The 22,023-nt window shown below is 37.6% G+C and overlaps 3 protein-coding genes across 3 annotated transcripts in view; 2 read left to right on the top strand and 1 right to left on the bottom strand.

Moving 5' to 3' along the window:
• Nucleotides 1–1,768: 1,768 nt before the first annotated feature.
• Nucleotides 1,769–5,510, top strand: LOC107655018 (pleckstrin-2-like). Its single transcript, XM_016442410.1, has 9 exons — nt 1,769–1,828; nt 1,930–2,094; nt 2,848–3,038; nt 3,117–3,208; nt 4,009–4,196; nt 4,306–4,407; nt 4,498–4,581; nt 4,681–4,759; nt 4,994–5,510. The coding sequence occupies exons 1-9, from the start codon at nt 1,772–1,774 to the stop codon at nt 5,119–5,121; spliced, it is 1,086 nt and encodes a 361-aa protein (XP_016297896.1). The 5' UTR covers nt 1,769–1,771; the 3' UTR covers nt 5,122–5,510.
• Nucleotides 5,511–6,791: 1,281 nt separating this feature from the next.
• On the bottom strand, nt 6,792–9,536 carry LOC107654931 (galectin-related protein B-like). Its single transcript, XM_016442258.1, has 4 exons — nt 9,393–9,536; nt 8,971–9,059; nt 7,239–7,428; nt 6,792–7,047 (listed from the first exon to the last, which is right to left on the bottom strand). The coding sequence occupies exons 1-4, from the start codon at nt 9,417–9,419 to the stop codon at nt 6,904–6,906; spliced, it is 450 nt and encodes a 149-aa protein (XP_016297744.1). The 5' UTR covers nt 9,420–9,536; the 3' UTR covers nt 6,792–6,903.
• Nucleotides 9,537–11,511: 1,975 nt separating this feature from the next.
• The window catches only part of LOC107655019 (zinc finger FYVE domain-containing protein 26-like), a 28,043-nt gene continuing 17,531 nt past the window's right edge, over nt 11,512–22,023 (top strand). The window contains exons 1-12 of the mRNA XM_016442411.1: nt 11,512–11,806; nt 12,063–12,138; nt 12,251–12,331; nt 13,335–13,830; nt 15,127–15,251; nt 15,479–15,643; nt 16,436–16,524; nt 17,083–17,216; nt 18,525–18,716; nt 19,918–20,511; nt 21,044–21,214; nt 21,292–21,443. Of these exons, the coding sequence (XP_016297897.1) occupies nt 11,616–11,806; nt 12,063–12,138; nt 12,251–12,331; nt 13,335–13,830; nt 15,127–15,251; nt 15,479–15,643; nt 16,436–16,524; nt 17,083–17,216; nt 18,525–18,716; nt 19,918–20,511; nt 21,044–21,214; nt 21,292–21,443 (2,466 nt within the window). The 5' untranslated portion in view covers nt 11,512–11,615. The remainder of the gene's footprint in view (nt 11,807–12,062; nt 12,139–12,250; nt 12,332–13,334; nt 13,831–15,126; nt 15,252–15,478; nt 15,644–16,435; nt 16,525–17,082; nt 17,217–18,524; nt 18,717–19,917; nt 20,512–21,043; nt 21,215–21,291; nt 21,444–22,023) is intronic.

Raw genomic sequence — 22,023 nt, forward strand, 5'->3', positions numbered from 1 at the left:
TTACGTCAGAACTTTCGGGATTGCTGTTTGAACAGTGTTAATGGTTATTTCTGATGACACACCCCCAGCTGCAGCAAATCCCAGTAAAACAGCTTATCTCCGTGTGTGAAAGTATTTGTGTAATGTGTCATATCCATAGCAACCATACAATCAATTACTAAAAATGGTCATATAAAAGAATATAACATTTGCAGAAGTCAAGTGACAAAAACATTTATAATAATAATATTTAAAAATATATTAGAAAAAAATCAATATGGTAATAAAGTAAAAAGGGCAGAAATGTTTTTCAGTCTCTCTCTCTCACACACACACACACAACTGTAACCAGGGGGCTGTGTACCTTTGTCTGTCCCGTGTGTTTCATTTAAAAGTGGATCAGCAGGTCCGGGATTTTAGCTTTGTGTCCAGGATCTGCAATACTCACAAACTTGTTCAAACTGAGAATTTGCTCATTTGCATCATCACACCAACTACACCTTCCCCAACCTAAAGTTTTCACATTTTCCAACTCTTTTACAAGCACATATAATATAACAATCGGGATTTTTTTAATGGATATCTTGTTTATGTTATGGACTGACATAGTTTTACCCTAAATAACAGAAAACAAAAGGAAGCTGTGCAAAAATGTCACAGAATCAATTTTGAGTCGTCAGTTACCGAATAGCCTACTCAATTGCTGAGCGAGTCGCGAGAGCACCATCTAGTGCACTACAGAAGTGAATGAACAATGAAAGAGTTTCTTTTTTGTTTTTTTGGTAACTGCGGTTTGGCCGTGTTCCCGGCATAATTTACCATCTTCACGCAGTTCATGTAGGAACATTGCCGCTACTTTCTGAGCATATGATCCACACACAGATTGTGCAAGAATGTCTCGGCACAGCTATTCATGTCTGTTGGCAAATTCCAGTTTTATGTCCAAATTTGTGTGTGTTATGTAATTTAGAAGTTTAGAATCTTTTCCTAACAGTCCGAATACAAACTTGTTTACAATGATGGTAACGTTTAGAATTCGGTAATATTATGAAGAAACATTCAGAACAATGCTGTACAATAACTAAAATACTGACAATTACAGAACAAAAGAAAACAAATAAAAACAACTAACCTTGGGCTCCTCTGTATATGTAGACTAAACATTAATTACAATTCACAACATTTATAGCAAATATGAATTAAATCTAAACATGAAACATTAATATATAATATATATAGTTATAATGTAACCAAATTTTTTGCCTACTGTGAGATGTTGTACTGTTACTGTTTATTAGGGTAAAGCTTACAGTTTTTACTAAGGAAATACAATTTGTAGGCCTACATGAGTTTTAAAATGTTATTTTCATGGCTAAACTGCACTGCCACAACAAACATCCGGTCAGTGAATAGCTGAATCTCACCTGAACTAGTGACTCAGTCTGACTGAGTCTTGGTGACTCATGAAAGCAGCCCCCTACAGGAATGTCCCAACGGAGAGTTGTTCATTGTAAGATTTAAAAAAATCATATTCATTTAATTCTATCGTTGCCTAATTAAACTTTACGAGTTCTAATAATTTAGTTTTTTTATTTTAACATTATTTGTTTGTTTGTTTTTCTCATCAAACTCACGCCCAGACAAAGTTTTCTTGCTCAGCGTTTATTGTGTGTCCTAAAACCCGGGGGCGCCGATAGGAGGTGCGCGCAATGACGCACATTCCGAGGAATTCCGCAGCAGCTATAAAACACCTGATGAAGCGCTTACCTGCTTATTGAGACTACAGTTAGACATGGGCACTGAGTCAGAAAATAACGGCGTCCTTAAAGAGGGCTTTCTGGTGAAAAGGGTAAGAGACTTTTGAACTTATATATATATATATACATACTCATACTGAGGAATTAATTCCTAATTGTTATTGGCTTATTAACAAATAATGTTCATTTTTAGGGTCATGTCGTTCAAAACTGGAAAGTTCGTTGGTTTGTACTTAAATCGGACAGACTTCTGTATTATAAATATGAGGGTGGCAAACGGGATTCCTGCCATCGAGGAACGATACCGTTGAGTGACTGCAAAATCACATGTCCTTACCTGGATTACGAGAACAGACCTGTAAGTGATGTTTTATGCTATATATTTGCGTAACCACAAAACTACATTACAAGTTACAATATAGTGCCGTTTTAGAATCTGCTGTAAAGGAATTTAAAATAAAGTAATTGCATATCTCAATATAATGCAAGGTCAGTTGGTTATTTCCACTGTCTGCAAACAGATAGTAGGCTATTGAGAAGTGGCTTATCAGTGGTTTATTTAAACCCTAAACCAGGGCTGTCCAAACTCGGTCCTGGAGGGCCGGTGTCATGCAGAGTTTAGCTCCAACCCTAATTAAACACACCTGAACCAGCTAATCAAGCTCTTACTAGGCATAGAAACTTCCAGTCAGGTGTGTTGAGGCAAGTTGGAGCTAAACTCTGCAGGGCACCGGCCCTCCAGGACCGAGTTTGGACAGCCCTGCCCTAAACCCAACACTGGGAGTGTAAGTGCTTGAAATGTTCACAGCCTCTGGTTATGCTTCATATGAATTAACCTTTCATTATTTTGTTTTGCAATGTTCACATGCACTAGCATGTCAGAAGCAAACTTTATTTCCCCCGGTACATTTTTGCAATGTCTTTGATTTATATTCAACGTTGTGTAACAGAGTGATGGAGTTTTCTGTGGCATGTTGTTTGTGCCAGTTTCATTTATACATTTTTTCTTACAAATGACAGTGCTGCGCTTATCGTCAGCAATGTAAAATGTTTGTTTAGTTCTGTGACTGAAGGCTTTTGTCATAGTAACCACACATTTTACACCCTGCAGTTGGTGATGAAGCTGCAGACCAGCACTTCAGAGGAGCACTTTCTGGAGGCTTGCACAAGAGAGGAACGTGACGAATGGGCTGCAGCGATTGGTGCAGTGGTACAGAACCTCAACCCACATGATGCACAGACCACCTCCCCTTCACAAGTTAAAGGATCCACATCACTCCAGCTTCACAATGTCAACCTAAGGTAGCTATGTATGTAGTTTGTCAGTATATGTGAATATGTGTTTGTGACATCATATCTAAATGTGTGTCTGTATATCAGTCAGGTGGTGGACTCCATGTATGATGTGCACACTGGTATCCGGCTGTGCAGTCATGTTGAGCAGTGCAGCTCTTACACCAACTGTTTCTCAGGTCAGATACTCAAAAACAAACTGATCTTACACAATAAAGCATGAATGTGCATAATTAAAGACATCACATTCTCCCCTGATAATCTTAATTTTTTATCAAATCCCGTTCAAATGTTTAGGAATGTTAAGATTTTAAAATGTTTTTGAAAGAAGTCTCTTGTGCTTACCATTTATTTGATCAAAATACAGAAAAACAGCAATATTTTTACCATTTACCGTGAAATATTTTTACCATTTAAAATGGCATTTATAAAAAAACATTATATATATATATTATTGCGTTTAAAATGTCACTTATTCCTGTGATGGCAAAGCCAAATTTTTAGCAGCCATGACTCGTTTTTAGTGTCACATGATCCTTCAGAAATCACTGTAATATGCTGATTTGATAGTTTTGTGTAAACTGTGATACTTTTCAGAAATCTTTGTTGAATAGAAAGTTCAAAAGAACAGCATTTATTTGTAATAGATATTTTTTTTTTGTAATCTAAGTCACTTTCTAGCCCCAAACTTTTTTATGTGGACAGTATGTGTATGATGTTCAACTGTATAACGTGATTCCTTACCTTTTAGACACAATATCACTAGTTAGTTTGTCTGTTTTTTCTTCTTCCAATGAGTTGCTTGTTTTTTCCTGTTTGATTCAGTGTATTTGAACCAATCTGTTGAGTGAATGATTCACTCATAAAGACAGTGACTTGTCGCCACCTAATTGTGTAACTATAGAGCATACTGACTGGCAGCCTGTCTGGAACTTGTGAACACAGACAATAAAACTGTTTTTTGTTTGTATGTGTGTAGGCTCAGCAGTGGTGGACTGGCTTGTGTTTAATAAGCTGGCTCTGACCCGTGTGGAAGCAGTAACATTAGCCTCTGCACTGCTGGATGAGGCCTCCCTGCGGCCCATTGGGATCAGGAGCGCAGATGCTCTCCGTAACGCAGCTCTAGGAGAACAGTTCCTCGATGACTCCACTGCACTCTACTGCTTTGTAAGTTTCAAAGCTCTTCTTCTTGTTTTATTCTCTATTCAGTGCTTTTGTAATTATTTATACTAGATACAAGATGTCCTAAACCGAATGGATATGATTTCTCAAACAGTCCCAAAGCTTCCAGAAGCGAGGCAGTGTAAAAGCAGAGAAGTCTCGGTCTGCGGTGGAACTCAGTGGAAAAGTGGTGAAGAGAGGTTATCTGCTCAAACAGGTGAGCACTCCACTATAATTAGAAGTTTTGAACTGAAAAGTGCTTATCTGTGATGCTAACAGTCTTTTTTTTTTTTTTTCTGTGTGTCAGGGCCACAAAGTGAAGAACTGGAAGGTGAGATTATTTGTTCTGAGAGCGGAGCCTGGTTTCCTGCACTATTATGACCCCAGCAAGGTGAGAACGCAGACCTGCAATTCACAGACTGTATAAGTACATTTTATGCTAAAGTCTAAAAAAATAACGTGATGTTTATTTTTGTGCTGACTTTCTCAGGATGACATCACTCCGGTTGGCAGTATATCTCTGCGTGGCTGTCTGGTGTCTGCTCTGGATGATAACGGCATACCGTCAGGTGAGTCAGACTTACAACTCATCTGTGGAAGTGTCTGAAGTCTGATGACTACCTGTTTCACAATGAATATTTACAAAGCAATTCCAGATATGAATCAAAATTAAGTAAAGACTTTGCCACAGACTGAAAACACTGAACAGCAATGATTTGGGTCTTGTTGTCAAGGTAGCAGTAACATTTACAGGTAAACACTGTGAACACAGAAGCTAATGGTCACTTTCCTGTAATCTTCAGGTGTTAAAGGTAAAGTACAGGGGAACCTCTTTAAAATCATCACTCAGACGGACACACACTATTACATCCAGGCGCCAACACACGAAGAGAGGATGGACTGGATCCAAGCTATTAGACAACTGACTTAACTAGGTCATTGTTGGTATTGTTAATTTGATTGTTTTTGCTAAATTTATATTTCTGTCTGTCACACATCTATTTAGAAATATTGTGCTGTTTTAATAGTTGTAAATGTGGTATTTGTGTATGTGCAAAGAAAACGGATATACAGTTATACAGCTAGTAACAAATAAAACATATTAAATATTAATATGAAAAATGTAATAATAAAAAAATAGGTAATACACATGGGGCCAGCATGAGGCGTCATTCAGCATATAGAATATTTCCATATAAATTTCAGATTTCCCCAAAGTCCAAAGTGTTAATGTCCCTGATGAAGTCTGTATTGAATGTTTGATATAATATACAGGTGGTAAAGCTTATACATTCAGTGAATGTCCTTTGAAAGCATAAATGATGGTCATTGTGAAATTTATTTAGTCAAATTTTGTAAAATAAAAGTTATATTGGTGTAACTGTCATCAGGCAATCATATCTTTGATGTGCATACCTGCCAGTTTTGTTATGGACCATTAGCATGTTTTTACCTGCCTTCTGTTTTGTCAGGTAACAGAACTGACTTTGGGTCTTTCACAGATCTGTTGGTTTGTTGCTATGGTTTAAAAACACACTATGCCTGTGAGCATATTTCTCGCTCTCTCTCTTTCAAACATTCCCAAATACACAGTTTGACACAGACACACACACATTAAATAACCTAAATAACCAGATCTTCATAAAGATTCTTTTATGTAAGAATCTTTAATCTTTACTTAACAGTAAAAGTTTACTGTTTACAGTACATATTGCAATTATTAGATGTTTAAAGACATTCAAGTAAATCTTGCTTTTAATACATGCTTAATTTGCAGCTTTAAGTGTGTAGATTGACAGCACCAAGTACAGGCTTCAGATGGACTTTGAGTCCTTTTTCTTCAAACCAATACAATCGCAGGGAATTGCATTTTAAAGTGAACATTCGGGTGTCAGTTATGAATCCTTAGGTTCCTAATGCCATCAAACCTGTTCTGCAGTACATTCAAATAAACAAAGGATAAACAAAAACGTTTCTCTTATGATTCTGAGTTATTCTGTTCTGTTGGAATGATTTAATTAATTTTTAAGACAGGCAAACAAAAAACATTCCTGTATCTAAAACTGTAGAGAATGTCGCTATCAATGTCAAGATTATGGGTTTGATTAAGTGAATGCAGGAACTGATCAAAATGTATACCTTGAATGCAATGTAAGTTGCTTTGGATAAAAGCATCTGCCAAATGTGTAAATGCAAGTGAATTTGAACAACAACAATTACTGCTACAAAAACACCCAAAGTTCTCTACTGTATAAGTGCATCTAATGGAACAAATGAAGGCACTTTTGCTTCTGTATCAAAGAGCCAAAGAAACTAAATATCTAATCAAAAGCAAAACAAAAAAGTTAGTACATTATGTATTATAAAAACTATATGAAAGAAATCTTCTATCTGAGCTAGTTTATGGAAAATCATTCTTAATTTGAATTGTTATCTGGATTGATTTAAGCTGGTTCAGATCATCCTTCAGATATTTTCTACTACAAATGTGTCCAAACAAACGCAAAACCATTTTAAACTGAACAGCCTCATTTGCCACTACAAATAAAAATCACTGGAGAAACTTTACAAAAAGTTCTAAATGTTTTAAATGAACTGAGGGAGTTCTGGAATTTTAAGACAATTGTGTACAGTACGCTCAGGATTCTAAGACCTCAGCTAAGTTGCTTCTATGAATAGTCTATGTCATCATGGCAGACAATTCTTCACTTGCTCAAGCCACTTTGGTGAGCTGTAGGTCTCCATGGACTCTAAGAGCAGTGAGAGATGCGAGCTGAGTTAGTCTGTGAGTGAAACCACACAACGGCTGCCCATCCACCAGAATACGGAACTGCTGGTGCTCGCACACAATCTCCATCTGAGAGAGACAGAAGACAGAAACAACATTATTGTGACAGAAAGATGGGACATTACCAAAGACTTAAAGGAACACTCCACTATTTTTGAAAATAGGCTCATTTTCCAACTCCCCTAGAGTTAAACAGTAGTGTTCCTTTAAGCTTTATTAGCTGTGATCATAACCTCCAAACACACATTCTGACTGTTTACCTTAAAGGGCTCTCCTGGAGCAAAGGGGAAGAAAGACAGGGCAGTTTCTGAAGCGCCCCACTTTCCTGACAGACGAGCGTTACGAAGCACAGCCTTTTCTGAAAAGTTCACCTTCAACTCCAGACCCACATCACCCTCGATTTCCTCATCCCCCTCTCCTTTAGACTGGCATGCCACTAACACTACCATACTAAAGAGACAGAAAATTATTTTTAACATCAGTTTAAAAACAAGCATCATTTTAACAGACTGTGTCAATTCTGAAATCTGAGATGCTCCAGATCAAATCACATTATGAACCAGCACTTTCTGGGTAACCCTTAGTTGCCAAATATGGCCAGAATTGTCCAATCTGTTTTTTTCTTCTTCTTTTTTTCCCCAAAGATCAGGCTGGCTAATCCTTCATGGGAATTGACTTTTTTCCCACACTGGCAAAACAGAAGTGGACAACAACAGCTGGAAAACCAAATGTATTGCACTGTAACAAAATGTTAGTCATTTTAATTGAAAACAAATGTTAAAATGTTACAGTAAAATCCCCTAAAAATATATTTAAAAAAACTTTAAGTTACCAGACAATACAATTTTACAGTATGTTTTTAGAAGTAAAAAGAAGAAGTTTCCTTAATTTGTGGAGAAATGTTGTATTCCCTGTCAAAATTCCCTGCTCAAACATCACACTTGTTTAATTTTATTTTAAAAACTTAGTTACTTCTTATTTTTGTTATACACTGTAAAAAGTGTTAGATTTGTTGGTATACATTCATGCATACAGGTTGTTTCAGAGATGTTAAATAATATTTTTGACTTGAATAAAATAATTTCAGTTAGCGCTTTTTTGTGTGCATGTGGCTACATTGTATAGTACTACACACAATAGACAAAAGTATTGGGACACCCCCATCTAATAAACAAGTTTGACTTAGTCATTTCCATGAGTACAAATCTTAATGTTAAAGCATATAATGATATTCTAGGGAATTGTGTGCTTCTAATTTTTTAGCAACAGTTTGGACAGGACCCTTTTCTATTCTAACATGACAATGCCTCTGTGTATAAGACAAGGTTCAAAAAGAAATGATTGATTCTGTCATTGTGGAAGAACTTGACTGGTCTGCAAGTCCTAATCCCAGCTGAACACCTCTGGTGTGACTTTAAAATGCAGACCTTGAGCCAAAAACTCATCACCAAACACCAATGACTTGTACATATGGGTACAGTCATTTTAGACACTTCCAAAACTGTTGCAACAGAGATGGAAATACAATTTTAAATACATGAATTATGTTTCCATCTTTGTTGCCACAGTTTTGGAAGTGCCTTTTTCTGTTCTAAAGAAGGTGGTGTCCCAATACTTTTGTCTATATTGTGTATGTATAAACTAATAAGCTACACAATATAAATATATTTACATAAAAATACATATACTAATATTGTATACACACACATAGATACACATACGTGGTATTGCAGTTAAATGGGTGTTTTCCCACATGCATTTAAAATGAGTTCTATGTCTAGTGTTGTCTGTTGGCACCCATGTTTTATTTTGCTCCTGTGTGAACTGGAGACGTTAAAACGGTTTAATCCCCGATACAACTGGCTCATTGTGTTACCGCAGTGAAGGCGCGTCTCATCCTCAATGAACCGAGTCATTCAGGATGTGCGGATGTGACATTTGACAAATGAACGCAAGTGCTGGCGAACGCACAGACAGGTGTCTGATACGAACCTTTTGGGCTGCTTGTGAACAATACCCATCACTACCAGCCTCATGGTCGGCCGTAGACCCCCTTTGATCTCCCCAACATAGTCCTCCTCCTGCAGGAATAGTGCTTTACTGTCATTCAAATGTCTAATGCTATAGTCAGGGAAAATACTAATATTTATTAATGTACTGATTTAAAATCATTACGATATCTTAATCGCTGCGAGACATCCTTTTCACAGTTTACATTTTATTTTAATATGCAAATTATATGTTAATATGCAAATTACCGAGTCGTATCATTTATAAATATAGCAGTCTCAAATATAGGATATATGACACATTTATCAGTCATATATACCAGTCCAGTGAGTACGTCACTGTGCCAGCACAATCAATCAATCTCAGTGGCGGATAAACTCTAAAATCATCGTCATTATACTTACGTTTCGGATGTTCCCCTTATCTGTCATGCTTTCCTCTGTCGCGAAAGGCTTTAGTTTAGTCGTGCGGTCTGTTGCGTTTCAAGCGCGAGGACAATAGCTGTACCGCACGGAATTGATCATCGCAGTGCGCGACTCGCGAGACCGGCGTCGAATCCGCGAACCCCGCCTCTCGCCACTGCGTTGCCATAGTAACTATCACAGGCAGAGTGATGACAAAAATACAGTAGTGACTCCAGCACATATCAAAATAAATGAATGAATGAATCTCTGCTCGTTATGATAACATATACCAAGCCTCATGATTCCAGAAATACACTAGCCTACAAATTATGCAAAAAACAGGTAAGTTTTGAAGTATTTATTTGAATAAGTTTAATAACTATGCTTATTCTTATACATTAAAGGTGCAAGTTATACCAAGATTAGCCCTAATTCACTTGGGAATAAGCTCATATAATGGTGGAATCACAAACACGGACAACACACTCAGGAGACATAATTAGCTCCCAAGTCCCAACAGGTGTATTGTTTCACATTCCCATCTAACCAGTCCGGCTCTTTGTTTCTGCAATATGTTTTTACCACCCAGAGAGAGTTTCCAAGGCTTATAAACTCCAAATTACTGATCAGGTTTCCTAGTGTCATTCTCGAGGTTTAACAGCATGTCAGCATTTTTAATTCTGGCTGTCATTACAATTTACATTTCTCAGTACAAATGAAAATAATTTAATCTTGCTAAATACGAACAATTGTGGCATCAACCCAAATAATGTGTATTAGAGTGCAGCAACGGGAACAAGAAAATATTTACGATTTAAGACCTTCAAGACGATATTTACTGACTGTTAAGACATTCGTTGTTTAAATTAAATAAAACTACAGAATAACTGTATATAATGACACATGCGCACTTTACATCTGCGTAAAGCCACGTCACTAACTATCAAAAACATTTTCACAATAAATCCAAAAGATTTTAAGTCACAACAATCATCCACCAAAAAGTTTAACTGCAGAAATAATACTGCGGGAGAAATGGTTTATTTGGACCTATGGGAGACAAATATTGCACGAAAAATAACCTAATTGTCTTCCGCCAGGGGTCGCTTATTATAGTCGAGCAGAGAGGTGCAGCGTTTGAAGGCGTACTTTACTTTTGAACATAATAAAATGTAATTATTTAATCTGTCAATCCAAATGATTAGTACCTAGATTTAAACTGAAATCAACTAAAGAAATGTCAATAAAATGTTTTTTTTTTAATCCTTTATCACAAACGACTGTGATTGGCTCATCTAGCCAGCGCTGAGAAAAGTATCAGGTATCATTTGACTACATCAGCAATCGCAGTAAAGTTATTTCCATCTAAATAATGACTAGCAATTTAATTGTCACCAAAAAGAAGTATTGTTATTTAATTATAAGCCCAGCCTATTGTGATCAACAGTTTCATTGCATTTGCCATTCCTACCCCCTCTTTCATATCTATTGTTTTGACCCTTGAACTGACAGCTCCTGGATCAGCTGATTGAGTCACATGACTCGGCTCTCTCATGGCCACACACAGCTGATGGCAAGCGCGTTTGAACGCACTGTTCTCTAGTCTGAGATATAGAGGACAAACTCAAATCGTGAGTGCTAATTTAATCATTTATTTATTCTTGTACGTAAGCGTAAAACTATGTACTGATGTTTGACAGTGAAGTCAATTGGCTCTCTTCCAAACTATTTTAAGTGGGCAGTGTCTGTTGTTTTGTTGTCATCATTTCACTTTTAAGAGCTGTTACATAAACCAAAGTTTAAATCACACTAATCGCAATGTAAATACGTTATAGAAGTCGTCAACAACCTAAATCCAAGAAATGCTGACATCAATTCTGTAACCTTTTCTGCTTTAGAATAGTTTTTAACCTAACCGGTTCTGATCTTCTCTTGAAGTTTGTACATTTTTGTTGACTTTGGATTTATTATTATTATTATATCTTATCATTATTATTTTTTTAAGTAAATGCTTTTCTGGACCTTTATAAAAATGTGTGCATATTCTGAATTTGATTTGATATATAATTTATGAGATGGTTACAAAACTGCTTATGATTTTTTTTCTTTCAATTTCCATCCCCTCCTATCTACTTGAGATGTGGAATACTTCATAGCACATCTGAGGCCAGTAATCTTTCCGTGGACCTCAACAGACTGCTGAATCAAAGCGGACTATCTATCATGCATCCGTTTGGCCGTGAAGAAGAGACCTCCAGACGCGAGCTCTTCGGCTTCTTCACGCGGTGTTTGACGCGCGGTGAGTGGGAGCTCGCGGCAGCCTGCGTGGGTCAGCTCGGCGATGCGAGCGGAGATGATCCCCATGGCCCACACAATATCGTTAAAGCCATCGTTACCCACCCATACCCGCTCAGGTGAGTGACCCTGAGAGGAATAAACTACAGGAATGCTTATTAAAGTCATAAACGAAGCAATACCGAGAACAATAATGTAATCAAATCCATTTTCCTCTTTCTGTGGATAGTGGTTACAATAGTTATAGTAAACTTTAGGTGGAAACTGTGGTTACCATTATAAGAGGTTCTTAACATTTTGTTATGTTGAGGGTTCAAGAGGCTAAAGTTAAGATATTTTAGGAAACACATCTGTTTTTCTTTTGTTTATACCTAGATGGGAAACAGTGGGCAGCCCTCACAGACTGGCCTGGTATTGGCTTCAGGTTCTGGAAAAACAGACTAAAATAAAGGTGTGCGTTTTCTGCTGGATATAATTTTTCATGGATGCTTCAAGTAGGAAGCATTCATCACTGTTATCGGTAACTCATTTCCTGAGGCAGATTATGGTTACTTTTTCTGCAGGTGAGCGGGTCTGTGAAGAGAGAACTGGAGTTCATGTTGCTTCTAGAGGAACTTGGAGACGTGCCACTGTCTGTGCTTAAGGTATGACAAATTCCAACTACTGTATGGTGATTCCAAGTGTATAGCATATAAAGTAAGATAGTGCTGACACTGTTGTAACAACTTTATGGCCTTTTATTGACAAACCTCAAATTATTTCCTTTGCTTTGAGCTCTGATAAGGTTCTACTCTATTAGTTGATGTTGTGCACATGTGCGCAATTGAGCAAGACATACAGTATAATAACATTTTATTTTTGCACTTTTTTTTTCCATTCTGACAAATATTGCATCCCTTTTCCATGTTAAAAAATCTTAATTTTGCAATAGACACTTTTTAAGTGACAGTGTTTCCAGAAGTCTAAAACAGGTCCATTGTCTATTGCCATTAGTGAAAGTGATGTATGAAGTGTAGCTTACACAGGAGTCAATCTCAAACCAAGCAGTTTTCTGTTGGCCAGTGTGGCAAGTCCGTTCAACCAAGATTTGCAAAACCTTTTGCCTTAAGCAAAAATCCAAATTGCATGGAATCCTATTGAAATTATTTTGCCCTTGAAATTTCGCAGAACAATGGTAAATGTAACTGCACCTTAAGGCAAAATTGCTTGTATGCTTTGTGGAAATTTCAATTATTTATTTTACTGAGATGTATATCATCTCTTCGACGGCCTCTGTAGACATGATGTGTGTGTCCTGAAAGATTTATACACTATAACTAAAAGTCATGTGTTTATTTCAAATTATATTCATTTTAAATTACATCATTTTTGTTTTTTTCAAATGTGCAAAATGTGCTCTAATAATATTTAATCAAAAACATGAATGTGCCTCCCCTTACAACAACATATCTTCTCTGTAAACGATCACAGCAATTAACAAATGACAGCAATCCAACAATCCAATCAATTCTACAAAATCAAGTGTCATCTTACATTTTTTTCACATTTGAGAAGTCATTTCACTCAGATATACGTCACAATAAAGAAGAAACAATGATCACAATTTGTGTTTCATGCCGTCTTTACTTTGCTCTATGTCTTCTATAGGAGCTGCATGAAGCCTTCCTGTACTCTGAGGAAGTAAAGGGAAAGATTCCAGGTGATTGCACCACTCCACTGAGCGCTGCTGTTCTATCCTGCCTCCGTTCTCTTTTAACCCGCCAGCAGCCGCAGCTCTGCCACTCTCTCATCAGCTTCCTTCAGCACTCAGGCCACTCCAGAGACCACGCCTTACAGGATGTCTTCATCCAGCACCTCACCGAGCGAGTGAACGTGCCTGTGGAAGAGAGGAACGAGAAATGGGTGGAAGAGGTGTGTTCAGCGCTGGCCTTAGCACCATGGGGGCCAGAGAGGTCAAATGCTCAGCTAGAGACCCTGTGGAAGGGTTTGTGGTCAGCTAGAGAAGGGCCCATGACAGAGGAGAGAATTCTGGGATGTCTGCTGAGGCCGCAGGGTCAGGGTCAGGCTCTGTTGACATCGTACAGCTCCACAGCACTCAGACTGCTCAAAGAGAAACTGCTGAGAGAGGCTCCACATACACAGGGTGAGTCAATTAAGTTGACTGTGATCATACAGACAACCAGGTGCAGAATCACATTTTGTTTCTGTAATAATCTGTCATTTCTTTCTATGAATCTTGTAGCCAAATACTGAAATTGAAACTCTAGTAATAATAGATGTGTCTGTTTTGTTAATGATCAATGTACTGTGTAATATTTTTTTTGGAAACCATGATAAATGTTTTCAGGATTCTTTGAGTAGAAAGTTCAGAAGAACAGCATTTATTTGGAATACATTTTTTGTGACATTATAAATGTCTTAATGGTATTGTATCTGGAAACTAAAACTAGAGCAACTGTAGGTCAACTGTAATTTAAAGTCTTAAAAGGCCAATCTAAGCCACCATAAATAGTGGTATTGATTCCAATGTATGTGTTGTGTTTTAAGGAAGTGAAGGAGGTTGTTACTGGTGTGTGTGCCACCTCCTTTACTTTGACTTTTCACACTTCTGCTCATGTGGTTGTTGTTCCCTCCCAAACCATGTTCAGTTGTCACACCATTTGCATGTGATCTTTTTTTTAAGCAGACATCATTGTGTTGTTGCTAGGCCTGTCACGATAACAACTTTTTATTGTGCGATATATCGCCCAGAAATAATTGCGATAAGCGATATTATTGTCATTTTAAAGACCATTTTATGCCACTGAATATATAATCATAATGTAACAGCATAATAATGCAAGAAGGCCTACAGGCTTCCAAATGACAACAAACTTTAAATTTTTAAGAATATTTAGATCATGGAAATTAACTATCAAAATATTAGATACCTTAAAAAACCTGAATAAATAAACATTTTATAACAAAAAGTGCGAAGTAACAAGTAGAAAAAAAGAAAAATGCATAAAGAACTTGTATGGAGATTTTTCCATCTACAGATTTTTCCCTGACCTTCTTTTCTCTGTAAATTAAGGGTGCACACTATTGCTGAAAAACACAATCACTACTTAGCAGTCAGATGTCCATATGCACAAAGGCACAGATCCCTAAACAAGACCATATCTGCAGATGAAACTTTTTTTGTAGAAGCATTTTTTAAATTTGAACTAGCACCTCATGACTACACCACGTTATGTATGAGAAGCTGCAAAAGACACAGGCGCAAGTGGAATGTACAAAATATGGTGACATTAATTTTTAAGTAAATATAATGGGCGATATATTGCGTCACCAAAAATGATTGAGGTCATGTACATATATTGCGCGATAAGTCGATATATTGATTATTGCGACAGGCCTAGTTGTTGCTTGTCAAAAACTCATCTCTATTTCCTTTTAGTGGACTTGCCTGATCTGGAAAGGGTCATGCTTGGCTTGTGCTGTCATAGTGACAAGCGTTTGGTGTGGAAAGCCATTTACTTTGAGTGTTTGAGCACTGGAAAGCACTTTCTGGAGCAGGTCTTGGTAGGTGCACACAATCAGGCAAACAGAGGCCTAGAAATAAGTGAATGTGTAAAATCGAATTTGTCAGTATTTTTCTGCACTGTCTTAACGTTAGTCAATGAGACTTTTACAAGTTAATCAAGTTTCATTCATTTAAAAACAACATTTATAAAAGTGTATAGATGAAAGCAACACAATTTTTCCTCTCTAGTTTTAGAATTGCAGTGATACATTCTTGTTGTTTGCAGCTTACTGGTTTAGATCTCATAAAGTGGGAGGAGTTTGCCAAACTGGAAACACTATTGCAGGCTGAGTTTCAGCCTTTGTCCCGCCTCTTGTTGTTATTGGGCTGGATGCATTGTCAAAGCCTGGATTCTGCCAAAACCCTTTTAAGAGTCCTACATAACCAACAGGTCAGTAGTCAAATATATGACTGTCAGTACAAAGTCACATCCCCTCTGCAGCTTATTCTGGTTCAAGAATGACCCACCAAGACAAATTTTTTTTTGTAGTTTAGGTGCTTAGGGTTTGATAGAACAATAATAGATTGGTTATAGTTGCACAGTAATGTTGTCCTATAACCATCTATACAATAAACACCTACAAAGCATTCGTTGTAGCAGCCCAGTACTTTGTAAACATAACATTGTCAAAAAAATCACCATGATAGATAGTCTGGAAATGGCAATTTTAAGTAGATTTTGTGTTTTTAAATAATAGCCTTTAAAAACTTTAAATTCCTGAAAGGTTTTATATAATAAACCTAATGTTACAAGAAAGTTTTGTGTTGTCTAATAGGGGCCACACATGCTCAGTACAGTTAATGTTCAGTGTGAACAGTCTAATTTTTGAAGTCCATATTTACTTCAAAAAAACATTTACTTCAAAAAATCCCCTCCAGCTAAGGTGTGATCTTGACTTGAGTATTTCTAAAATGTGCCATGTTTGCTTATGCAACACACATGAGGTGTACACCTTAATTAGTTTGAGTCTATTAGATATAGTAGATGACATTCACAAGAAAAGTGTTCTTTGTCTCCATTTGAAAGCTGTGGGCCGGAGATTATCCAATTTTTGTAGATCGTCTTTTTGTTTTTGTGTCTGATATGTATGTATATATATATATATATATATATATATAATTCCACATTAGTATGTGTCAATGTAAATGAATGAATGAATTCTTTCTTTCTGTCTCTCTGTAGCCCCAGACAAATGATTCAGTATTGAGTGAGTTAGCTTGCACTCTGTCCTCTCAACTTGGTGTGCTGGAATGGTGCGACCAGAACAACCCGTGAGTTAAAACACTGTTGTATGCTTTCTTTTTTGTGAAAAGGTTGATTTAACCTAATGTATGTCAAAAAGTTGGCAATTATGTAAATTATTTCTGTTTATGGATTAATAGCCATTTGTTCATCTACACTACCATGAAGACTTGTGCTCACCAAGGCTGCATTTATTTGATTAAAAAAAACAGTAAAAAGCAATATTATTACAATTTAAAATAACTGTTTTCTGTTTTAATATTATTTATTCCTGTGATGGCAAAGCTGAATTTTCCACAGCCATTACTCCAGTCTTCACTGTCGCATGACCCTTCAGAAATCATTGAATTGGTGCTACAGAAACTTTTCTTATCAATATTTAAAAAGATTGTGCTGGAAAATGTGATAAATTTGTTCAAGATTTTTAATTTTGTAACAATATAAATGTTTTTACTGTCACTTTTGATCAATTTAATGCATCCTTGCCAAATAAAAGTGTTAATTTCTTGCAAAAAAACTTACTATCCCCAGACTTTTGAACGGTAGTGTATATGTTAGTTTATTTATTGGTATGCATACTTGTACAGAGGGATATCCTATGATGCCTTGCTGAATCACTTACACATGCTGGACCATCACTCTGCCCTGTATGTGTTGCACTCCCTGACACCCCTCGCCAAATACGAGGAGCACAGAGTTCTGGAACTGCTGCAAAGAACAGGTATGAGACACAGGGGTACATTTGAATTCACATAGATCTGCAGAATTCTTCTTGATCTAAGCTCTGCATTTGACACAGTCTGCCATGAAATACTCATCTCTCGCCTTTCTGATATCGGTATCACTGGTTCAGCTCTTTCCTGGCTCATTTCCTACATCAGTGATAGAAAATATTATATCACCATACAAGGGTATAAATCTACCACTGCTCCAGTTTCACGGGGTGTTCCTCAAGGTTCAGTTCTTGGTCCACTTCTGTTTATTATTTATATATATCCACTTGGTGACATCATACGCATGCATGGACTTCAATTCATTGCTATGCTGATGACATTCAAATTTACCTAACCACCAGCTCTGATAGGTCATCACTGCCTGACTCACTTACTGCATGCATCAGGGATATCAAGCATTGGATGTCCTTGAATTTCCTTAAACTAAATAATAACAAAACTGAAATATTGATGATTGGCTCTGCTACCTCAGTCAAAAGGATTGACCTGTCCTTTGAAATTGACGGGGTTCATGTTAAGCCTGCTTCATCTGTCCGTAATCTTGGTGTCTTATTTGACTCATCTCTATCTTTTGCCTCTCATATTTCTTCTGTTGTTAAAACCTCTTTTTTCCATCTTCGTAATATTGCACGTCTTCGATCTTCTCTAACTCTAGCTGATGCTGAAATCTTAATTCATGCATTAATCACATCACGTCTGGATTATTGCAATGCTCTATTTCTTGGTCTGCCTAAAAAACTTATTGCAAGGTTACAATATGTTCAAAACTCAGCAGCAAGAGTTCTCACCTCCACCAGGCGTTCTGCTCACATTACTCCTTTACTGCATGATCTTCACTGGCTACCTGTGGCATCACGTATTCACTTTAAGATATTACTCCTAACGTTTAAGGCATTAAATGGTCTTGCGCCTCCATATCTGTCTGACCTACTGTACTCCTATTCTCCTGCCCGGTCTCTCAGATCATCTGAGCTTGGTCTTTTGTCCATTCCTCGTTTTCGGCTGTCCACTGTAGGTGGTAGGTCATTTAGTGTTAATGCTCCGAAATTATGGAATTCGCTACCCCTTACACTTCGTATACCATCTTTGTCTACATTCAAGACTTAGCTAAAAACATATTTTTAATATGTATTTTGGATAATGTGGCTATATGTGGCCTTATGTGTTTGTATTGTGTATATGGGTGTGCAAATGTTTTGTTTAGCACTATGTAAAGTGACCTTGAGCTATGGAAAGGCACTATATAAATAAAACTTCTTCTTCAGAAACTTGAAATCTTTGTTCTACGTTTGTAGGAGATCCTTCATTAGTGGACTCACCCAGCAGCTCTGTCCAGCGGAATATTACTCTGTTTCGAGGCTTCTGTGCCATGAAGTATGCCCTTTACGCCATCTGTGTGAACGCACACACGCACACCGGCTGCCTGGACTGTGAGCCACTGCATCAGCAGCAGACAGAGGAGGGTCAGGGGGAGGAGCCAACCGAAGGTGACAGTGCTGCTGATCTTGATAATAAACCAGTTAAAAACTTTTTGAGTGAATTTAACATTAGCTTTTCATTTAAATGTCACAATAAGCGAGCAAAAATATAATTATTCCTTTTTGTATTTGTATTGTATTATTATTATTTTTTTACTTTTTTTTTAATACAGTAACAAAAACGTACCGTGGAGTTATGTTTTTTTATGGTTTTGATAATTTTCTAAATGCCATAGTGATTCCATGAATTTGGTAATTACCATGGTATAGAGTGGTGGCCAAAATGATTAGAACCAGCTAAAAATGGTTTTAAGTCAGTTATTTCTATCTTTTGCTGTAGTGTGTCAGTAGGAAATAATCAGTTTACATTTCCATTTTGCCATTAATTGTAATAATCCAGTGAGATTTTTGTTTGCACAAGGAGTCTGACAACAGCCAGTGCTTCACACAGAAATCTGATCTCATCATCATCCAGTCTGTCTGGAATGACATGAAGAAACAGAACAAACGGAGACAGACTCAATCCAGAAGAACTGTGGCAACGTCTCCAAGATACTTCAAGAGACCTACCTGCAAAGCTACAGTACTGTTAAAAGTTTTAGGCACTTGTGTAAAAATGCTGTAAAATTAGGATGCTGTCAAAAATAATGTCATAAATAGATTTTCTTTATCAATTAACTTATTAACTTAACTATTAACTAAATTAAATCAACATTTGGTGTGACCATCCTTTGCATTTAATGCAGCTTTTGCCCTAGGTGCACTTGCGCATAGTTTTTCAGGTAGCTTTGCTGGTAGGTTTATTGGAGCATCTTGGAGACATTGCCACATTTCTTCTTGATTAGTCTGTCTCAGTTTGTTCTGTTTCTTCATGTCATTCCAGACAGACTGGATGATGATGAGATCAGATCTCTGTGTGGAGCACTGGCTGTTGTCAGACTCCTTGTGCAAAACAATTATTACAATTAATGGCAAAATGAATGTTTGGAAATGTAAACTGATATTTCCTACTGACACGCTACAGCAAAAGATAGAAATAACCGACTTAAAACCATTTTTAGCTGGTGAAAATACTAGTGTTCTAATAATTTTGGCCATCACTGTAGAATGGTACCCCTTTTTACAAGGGAACGTTTTCCTGTAAATGTGTATGGCAAAGTTTAAATAAATATGATAACATAGTTTACCTTTCATTCTTTACTCTTCCCAGGATGCTCTGATCTATTCCAGCACTACCTATCAGAATGTCAGCTGTACCTGGAAGCTGTTCCAGCATTATTCCGTTTGGAACTCTTGGAGAACATTTTCTCCCTCCTTTTCCTTTCTGACTCTGACTTCAGCCCACAATCAGATCAGATCAGCACGGGCACAGAAACCCAAACAGACACAAACACAGAGAAAATGAAACCAAACAGTGCTAAAAGTATAAGCACAGCTGAGAGTGTCTTAAGTGCAGAAAAGGAAGGTGGAATGATGGAGGAATTGAAAGAAGAGATCCAAAGTAGAGATTCTGATCAGATGAACCCTGAGCTGGGCTACCTGACTTCAGGGTGCCGGGGGTTTCTGGTGGATTTGAGTGTAATGGAGGGGATTCTGCGGCTGGTGAAGGAGGGCTTGGAGGGTGTGTGTGGGGTCGGGCAGGAGGACGGCAGGGCACTTGCCGCCGATGTGGAGTTGGCAGAGAGTCTAGGATGTTCTGTTACAGCGGAAACATTCAGTGCCCGGTTACAGAGATTGTCTAAATACACGGCAGAAGCCCAGTGGAGATTGCAGATTGTTACTAGCAACCATGGCAATGGGAATGGTGAGAAATGTGATGTAGTATTTTGATATTCATGTTGCAAGGGTTTAATACATATACTACCATTCAAAAAAATTAATTCAGCAAGGATACATTAAAATTAATCAAAAGGGACAGTAAAGATATTTATAATGTTAAAAAACATTACAAATAAACACAGTTCTTTCTTTTCTATTTATCAAAGATCCTAAAAAATATTAAGCAGCACAACTGTCAATAATAATAAATGTTTCTTAAGCACCCAATCAGCATATTACAATGTTTTCTGAAGGATCATGTGACACTGAATACTGCAGTAATGGCTGCTGAAAATTCAGCTTTGCCATTGCAGGAATAAATTACATTCTAAAAGATATTAAAATAGAAAACGGTTATTTTAAATTGTAGTAATAATAATAATATAATAATTTACAGTATGTTTGATCAAATAAATGCAGCCTTGCTGAGCATCAAAAACAAAAAATCTTACTAACCCCAAATTTTTGAACAGTAAAACTGCCTTAATGTATGTATGTATGTGTGTGTTTGTTTATAGATGGCTTGTACCTTCCATCTCCACTCCCCAGTCCGGCACTTCCTCTGAAACGCCAGGGCAGTGGCAGCAGCAGTTCAGGTGTTCGGAGGAAGAGAAGAAACCATCGGCACCGCTCTGAACGTCACGCCTCATCTGAACGTCAGAACGGGGAGGTCAGCACCAGCACCTCAGGTCAGTTCACACACCTACTAAAACTTCCTTCCCACATCCTGGCTTAATGCTCATATTGATCATTGCTTGTGCTGCAGATGGCGGGGTGTGCGTTGGGGCTGTGTGCCGTGGGAGTGAAGTGTGTCCATGTGGTGGACCCCACAGCTGGCTGATTCCTGCGATGCTCTCCCCACCTGAGTCTCTCCTCATCGCCTGTATACGCAGAGGCAACTACATAGAGGCCCAGCAGGTGAGATATGATGTCACTTCTTTACCATAAAACCCCAGAGATGATGTCATTCTAATGATGATGAAGTCACTGTATGTTGACATATTACTACCCCTTTCTATCATTTAAGGGTACAGACAGCATATTAGCAGGTCTAAAAGGAATCTGGGAAACATTTTTAGCATTTTCTGCACTAATTTATTCTGTGTGGGCCTCATTAGCCAATGCTGGTCCAGATCCATCCGTTTGGGCTTCTTTAAAGGGGTCATATGATGCGATTTCAATTTTTCCTTTCTCTTTGGAGTGTTACAAGCTCTTGGTGCATAAAGAAGATCTGTAAAGTTGCAAAGACTAAAGTCTCAAATCCAAAGAGATATTCTTTATAAAAGTTAAGAGTCAGCCACGCCTACCTAAAGCGGCTTGTTCTAACACGCCCCCACATATCTATGTCACTATGTGGGAAGATTTGCATAACACCGCCCTAATGTTCACGCAAAGAAAGAAGGCGTAACTTTTATTCTCGCTGTATTATTGTTGTTGCCGCCGCCATGTCGTGAAGGCGCTGTGTGTTTCGTTGTGAAAGCGAAACTACTTTGTTTGG

The sequence above is a fragment of the Sinocyclocheilus anshuiensis genome, unplaced genomic scaffold, assembly GCF_001515605.1.
Source record: "Sinocyclocheilus anshuiensis isolate Anshui unplaced genomic scaffold, SAMN03320099.WGS_v1.1 scaffold487, whole genome shotgun sequence".
Lineage (NCBI taxonomy): Eukaryota > Metazoa > Chordata > Actinopteri > Cypriniformes > Cyprinidae > Sinocyclocheilus > Sinocyclocheilus anshuiensis.